Raw genomic sequence first — 7,819 nt, 5'->3', positions numbered from 1 at the left:
TACTTTTTCTAGAAAAGAAAAAGAATTTGAAAAAAATATATTTTTCATGTATAAATTGGCACAAAAAGGCACGAGTGGTGAGCCATTACAAATGATAAATAATGATAGAAATTACACTGATATGATAGAGGAGAAACAAAACATCGATTGATTAGAAATCATGAAGTTGAAAAGGAATTCAGTAGTATTAATTCTGTTATACAACTAACACAAATCGATTAATAAATAAATATTCCCGGAAAAAATCGCTTGACTCAATGAATAAATTAAAAATAAATCAATGAATAAATAAAAATAAATCAATGAACAAATAAAAACTGTACACAATAATCACAGATTTGCTGAAATTCGGCGTTGAATTTACATTAAAAAAAAAGAAAAAGAAAAAAGTGAAAACAGGGGAAGAAGGAAAAAGAAAAGGTAAGGAATAACGTGATTTAAATTTAACCGTGAGAAAAGCAAAGGAAAATTGATAAAAACTGATTACTTCTGGATCCGAATTTGAATATTGTTTAAAAAATAGAATCGAAAATGAGTGACGAAAGTTTCGAGTTTTAACAAGCATGAGTTAGTATAACTCTTTTTTTAAAATACTTCTATTTAATTAGCTAAGCAAAATGAAAAAGAATCTACCGATATATTAATAAATAGATATGCATAATTTCAAAAAGATATATATTAATTCAACGACAATAAAAATAGTTAACTTCGTAATACATATCAGAGGCTAAAATGGAATCGTTATTTTTCGGACTGGAATATCGAAAATTTTGAAGGAATGGGCAACAAGTAAAAAGATTAGTACGAAGATTTATCAAAAATTACGAAAGACTCAAAATTTTTATTGGAAATTAAAGGAACTGATAAAATTTGAATAAGGCAGTATTAAATAAAGGTGAAAATCCAAAAAGGTTTCCGTCTTACATGTAGGTTAATATGAAATATAAAATTGCGCTCGTTAACAAAATATTTTGGATCAGAAAATCGAAATTTAAAATTAAAACCGGTACGTTTTTCTTTGCATGATAAATTGAATTTAACCAGACTGGCTCAGTTCTAAATTTGAAAAAGAAAAAAAAATTAAGTGAATTGGGAACAGAAAAATGCTACATGAACAAAAAATATGATTCTTTTCACAAATTTTTATTAGACAAATAAAATTACAAATAATATGGATAATTTTGATACTTTTCAACCATTCCAAAAGACAATAAAAAAATTTTTCTAAAACAAATAATTTTAAAAATAGCTTCCTTTTTTCTTTTTTTGCTGCTATTGACTGATTGAGATTTTGTTCTTGATTTATGCAATGTTTATTGTGCACCATTACTGGCGGTATATTTCATTCGATCACCACTACCTGTAATTTCAATTTCAAATTCTTCATTTTATTTTTTAAATATGGTAATTTCAAAATTTTCAATTTATTTTTGCATATGAAATTTTATTGAGATGGAAAGTAACGGGAAATGGGTAGCTAAAAAAAAATTCCATCGAAATCAATTTCAAAAAAGAGAAAATAGATTTAATTTTAAATTACCGAAATATCTTTCCTCAGGAATACGATGATTTTTCTGAGGATCTCGTTTCCCTTTTGGGCAACGACAAAAATCACCACAAAATGGATGAGCGAAACCACATTCATCAGCTGTATTTGAGCAATTTGGATAGTAACTAAATTAATAAATGTATTCTGTAAATTTAACATTAAATTTAAAAAAAAATTAGGCGATAAAATTGGAAATCATTCGAAGTAACATAGAAAATAGTTTAATAAATTGAATCATCTATCACTGATTTTCATTTTCTACATCAATTCACTGAAAGGAATAATTTATGCAAAATAATCTGTAAAATATGTCGAATGATAAGAGAAATCGGAAAAGTTACCGGCATTGCTCTCGCGGATGCCAAAAACGACATGGAAAGTCGAGGCGATGTTTGGGATTATTCCAATGAATGCATTGTGGCGCTGGCTTATTAAATTTACCGCTACGCTCAACTACCATTTGATCCCATTGCGACATCTGGGTTGATACTGAGTTCAAGTTTGATGTATTTCGCTGTGGTGTTGCATTTGCACAATCTAAGAGATGTGTAAATATTTTTTGAAGGAAATTCACATTATTTTAAACAACTGAGTAATTTATTTTAAAATATCAAAGTATCGCTTGCCTTTTATTGGATTAAATGATGATTTGTTGTTATTACTAAGCGGTTTAATACCCTTTACAACAGCTGAGTAACATAATGGACTTCCAGATCCAGCAGTTGGTAATGGTGGATATTCTTTTACATATTCCGTCACATCATAAGTCTGGAGATGAATTGAAGATTTTCAAAGAAAAAAAGTATTTTTCGAAAAGTGGAAAAATTATGAAATTTGAAATTGTTCAAACATAACCTAAACTCTATGTAGTAAGAAAAAATAACTACAAGATTACGATATAATTTTGCTTTTTTATGCGCAAAATTCTGAAAAAAAAACTTCAACTGTGATACTTTCAGCGCTGAGAAGAAAGAATTTTTGCTTAAAGATGAATGGAAAGATTCAAATTTAATTTTAATAGTCGTAAATCATCGGAATATGACACATTTACCGCTGCTCCGCCATATGACTGATGATCCATTATCAGATTAGTATTCTCATTCAAATTTTTGCTACATTCCATTTCCCAGCTATCTCTATTACCTGTAAATTACAGTAGTGAAATGCAAATTAAAATGATTGCGAAATAGCCTAAGTTGTCTTTTAGTATCAAAAATAAGCATAAGTTCGTTTCAGCAGTGATTAGATTGATTTGTTTCTTTTAATTAAGTTCGAAAAGTATAATTTTATATATAAAGTTTATACATATAAGTCATTTTTGGAATCCAGGAAAAACTAAGAAAAATCTTTGGTTGTCCAAAAAAAGTATCGAAAATTTACATACCATTTTCATTGAGCACACATATATCATTCTCTTCACCACCGTAGTCATCTTCATCTTCGCTGAATACCTCAATTTTGACCTCTTTGTGACTTTTTGAATCTTCCTCGACTTCGTTACTCTACAAGTAATACAAATGTAATAGTGATTCATCAATAAATGCTCCAGTAATCCAATGCAGTTTGGTATCACGTCCCTCACTAATAACATCTTTAGACTTACTACTAAAACTTCTTCCCAATTAACTTCCTATTATAACAGAATATCATTTCTCTTTCTTTTCATTTCCTTTAGAATTATGAGTTTAGAAAAAACTTCGACTAAGCTAATATCAAAGTGAAATAAGCAATGATACATGCTAAATGTAAAGCCTTACTTGTGCTATTCATACTTCATATGAAAACCAATACAATCAAAATATAATCAGAAAATCTTTCACATTTGACGGCTTATAATTAATTACTCACAATTAAGTACAATTAATTACCTGATTCTGATGATATCCATTTATCGTATTATTCACATTGCAATTATTAACTTGTAGTTGCTGTGCAATTTGTTGTTGAAATTGATGTTGCTCTTGTAAAAGTTGTGATGCTGCAGCAGCCATTTGTGTGGCTACATATGGATCAAAGGTAGCAGTTGGTGTTGCATGTTGCAGCATTGCAGTATGTGTTGTAACATTTGCCGCTGCTGCAATATTATATACTGCGGCAGCCGCAGCTGCTGCAGCTGCGGAAGTATCAGAATGTGCGACAGTAGCGGAGGTGATATCGAAGCGAAAAGGAAAAGCCAATTGTTGCATAAAAGTTAATGGTGATATCACGGGATACGGTACGGTTAACGGTGATGTTGCAGCATTCAAGCTGTTACCGATTGTTGCTTGCAGTGTTGCTATATCCGTTGATGCATTAGGATACGGTATGCTGGGCCTAAAAATCCTGATTAAAGATTACCATAATATGCAATCTATTCTTCCAAGAAACGCTATAAAAAAGGAGAAATAGTAATTTTTAACAGTTCATTCTTTTTTATCTTTTCTAAGAAATGATCCTATTAGTGATGTATAGCGTTATCAAAGATAGATTGAGTGTATATGGGATACTGTATCAATGAATTTTTAATGCATATCAGTATTACAGAACAAGATGGTTGCAAGATTTTATTTTTTTTGAACAGATTGAAAATCATTGCTTTAATATAAAAATGATTAAAAATGGCATATGTATATCACTAATAGATTAGGAAAAATTAAAAGATAAGAATGGAAGAGAATATATCTGTAAATATTATTCTTATAAAATAAAAAAAAAATTCAATGAAAAAGACATTTTAAATCATACTCTTTTCCATTGGTTGCTTTAATAAGCTTTGCAATTTTGATGCTAGAAAGGAAATGTGCGTTGGCTAAAATTTCCAGACGACAAACATCTGTGGTTGAAGCTACCAGAACGCCGTTATTCGGCGAACAAGCCCGAATACGTGCTTCAAGCAATGATATTGCACTGAAAATTTGCATGAATTTTAGTTTGAGAATGTTTAGCTGCAATAATTTATCTATAAAACACGTTATTTCGCATAACAGTATTACATGAATTGTTATTTTAGCTCATATTTGCAACTACATCATTATTTCTCCAAATTTTTATTTCCCCAAAATATATCAAAATTGTTGGCAAGTTTGAAATTTAAATCCGAATGATTTAAAAATTTTGAATCTTTAAAATAAATTTTACCAAATGTGCAAATAATATTTTTGCCTTATAAGTAGCCTTTCTTTCTTCAAAATTTAAAATGATCACAGAATTATAAAATAAAACATATATGACGATAAAACAGAAAACAGAATGGCTATAATACACTCTTTGACTCGGCTTGATCGTAATCAGCTATTAATGACCTTCTGATATGCCAAAAGGCCACTGATAATTCATTTATCATTAACACTCTCATTACAAATGTTACAATAATGAATTTTTTGAAATAACTCAAAATATTATCGAATGAAATTTGTATTTCATAAAAAGAAAGGAATAAACTAATCCGAGAGATGGACGAAAAATTTGCTAATTATAAATATTGGTATCTTTAATAATTTAAATCTTAAATTTTTTTAGAAAATTTCTCCATTTTGTGAAAAAGAAATTTGGGAAATGAAATGAGTATGAAAAAATGGTAGAAGAAAAAAAAAGTGAAAATAGAAATAAAAGGGAATAGAATTTTCTTAATCACTAAAAGCAATAGTGTTATCATTGATTAAAACGCTGACAATGTATATGGATACTGATAGGAAAACTTCATATTCTCAAAATATTCAAAAATTAAAGAAAATTTGTTGAATTTAAAATTGTTAAAGATTTTGTTTAGTTTGAGAAAGGAATACTAAATACAATATTGATAACGATCAAAGTGATGAATAATTAATAATTATAGAAATAGTAGTAATAATGATAAAAACAATATTACACATTAAAGGAATAGCAATTAACAATGAAAATCATATGTAATAGTGTTTTAAGAGAAGAATAAACTTTTTCCTTTTTAAAGAAATAATTTATTTGCCTAAAGAAAAGTAGTGAGAAGAAATGAATTGTGCACTAGAAATGTTGACAATTTCAATCAAAAGTAAATCCTATCCTAAATTCAAGTAATTTAAATTAATAAATTATCTGAAATTAGTGCAGATTCGATCATTTCCAATTCGATGCATTTGGTAGACTGAAGTGAAAATGTCATATGTTCACCGTGATAGTGACAAATATTGATATGATTAAAAATTGTTAGCATCAATGGCATAGTGATTGTGATCATATTTGCATTGAATTATTGAACAATAATCTTTGCTCCATTTTCCTAATGTTGATAGTATTTGATGATTTTGTTTATTTGTTAACAAATTAAACCAATTTTATTTGCTTGAGTAATTATCAATTGCTCATTGCTCATCGTCGTTAACATTATTACTACCACTACTACCATCATTATCATCATCGTTATGATCACCATAGCTATTATCAACCTGCTATCACCATGTCACCAACATCACCATAATAATCACCACTACAATCGTTATCATCATCCAAATCATTAAGATCAATTTTTAGCCATTAATTTTAGAACAAAAAATAAAATTTTTTTGAAGACGAAATACATATATTGTAATGTACACATACATGCACAGACACAGACACACTGCATGCATGCACATTGCATGTATACATATACAACACGTTAATAGATGTTGACAAAAATGCGAACAGACAGGTATGCCATGCGCACAAACAGGCAAAGTGCGCACGGTAGTTTTCTCAACCCATCAGTATCACAATTAAGTCTTTTTTTAATTACAAATATTTCTTCCATACTTTTTAAACCTAACAATCTTGTCTTTTTCTTTATTCATTGCTTACTTACTCTCTTCGATCATCTCGACAAATCGTTGTCCTAATTTTTGTTATTATCATCTCTTTTCTTCTCTTTTTCTTTTCTTTTCTTTTTTATCTTATCATTCGTTTTTTTTCCTTCATAAATTTTTAAATACTCTCTGTTTGTTTTTATCAAAGCTTAATTAATTTGCCTGCTACATATAAATGTATTGATAGCAATAATTGTTTTAATTATTTGAAGAAAAAAAGAAAAAATAAACTAATTTTTTTGGAATAGAAAAGAGAAAGAGAATAATTTGAAAGAAATAGCATACACAGTACGTTCGGTTAGTTGATATATGAAGAAAAATTGAAATTTACACAATTATAGATTACTGCAAAGGATGGAAGGGAAAGGTAAGAGATTGCAGAAAAAAAAAAGATGTAATGAGACATTTTGATGAAAAATACAGTAACCAAATCTCAACAAAACAACATTCAATTAATTTTTGTTAACTTTTAATAAACGCATTTATATAACAATAACAAAAAGTAAATAATTAAAAAAGAAGAAATGATGGAAACAATAGGAGTTATTCAATATTAATAATTAAATATAAATTCCAATAATAGCTTACCAAACCTAACAATCATATGCGCATATGTCTTAATTAATTATACCTTGTAAAAATGAATGTTGAAAATGATTTTTTTGTTACCAATTAAATTCAGAGAATTTTAAAGAATTTTTGAAATTATAATAGCTTAGAACAGAAAACAAAAAATTGACATAAAAGGAAATCAAAAACGTTGCATCATTTAATTAAAAACGATTTAATAAGATAGATGATACGTAGAATTGAAAAAGTACACAATTTGCAATTAAATTATATACGATAAATTGTATTATTTTATTTGTTAATAAAATATTCTTTTTTCGGAGAAAGATTGTCACAATAGAATTATAGGCATTAATTAACTAATTGACTAACTAACCAATCAAAAGTTATTCCATCAAGTTTATGGCAAAGAAAATTGCTTAAATATTGATTTTAAAGTTTTAAATCATGAATAATCATACTAACTATCATATTGTCTCTCATTTTACTTCACGCAATAAAAAATAAAAAACCAGCAACTATTAATGATACTAATTGCAATATTGTTATTGGTATTGTTGTTGTTGTTGTTATTGTTATTGTTACAATATCATTACTACTATTGTTATAGTAAAATTACTCATCAAGTGAAAGAATTACTGAGTAGTATTGTTGTTAATTATACAAAAAAAAATAAATTAATTAATTAATTAATCAAATTCAATTCACATCATTGGAAACGACCGTTTCTATCACATACACACATACACATATACACACATACACACATACATACATACACACGTGCATATACTTACAGGACAAATGGTATTATAAATGAATTGAACTGGAAAGTGGAACGGACAAATGGCTGGAGTGTGGTAAGATCTGATCGGTGGTCCATCATCATCATCATCATTATTAT

The 7,819-nt window shown here is 27.9% G+C and overlaps 1 protein-coding gene across 1 annotated transcript; it reads right to left on the bottom strand.

Moving 5' to 3' along the window:
* Positions 1-1,254: 1,254 nt before the first annotated feature.
* LOAG_09794 (hypothetical protein) lies at positions 1,255-4,449 on the bottom strand (the record flags this gene model as incomplete). The annotated part of the gene is made up of 8 exons (XM_020448021.1): positions 1,255-1,360; positions 1,541-1,674; positions 1,891-2,086; positions 2,176-2,317; positions 2,601-2,692; positions 2,934-3,051; positions 3,418-3,862; positions 4,274-4,449. The coding sequence occupies 8 exons, from the start codon at positions 4,447-4,449 to the stop codon at positions 1,314-1,316; spliced, it is 1,350 nt and encodes a 449-aa protein (XP_020301800.1). The 3' UTR covers positions 1,255-1,313.
* Positions 4,450-7,819: the final 3,370 nt, after the last annotated feature.

This window comes from Loa loa (assembly GCF_000183805.2).
Source record: "Loa loa unplaced genomic scaffold supercont3.257, whole genome shotgun sequence".
Lineage (NCBI taxonomy): Eukaryota > Metazoa > Nematoda > Chromadorea > Rhabditida > Onchocercidae > Loa > Loa loa.
Note: the sequence above shows the minus strand (reverse complement) of the source record. Positions and strands in the feature narration are given on the sequence as shown.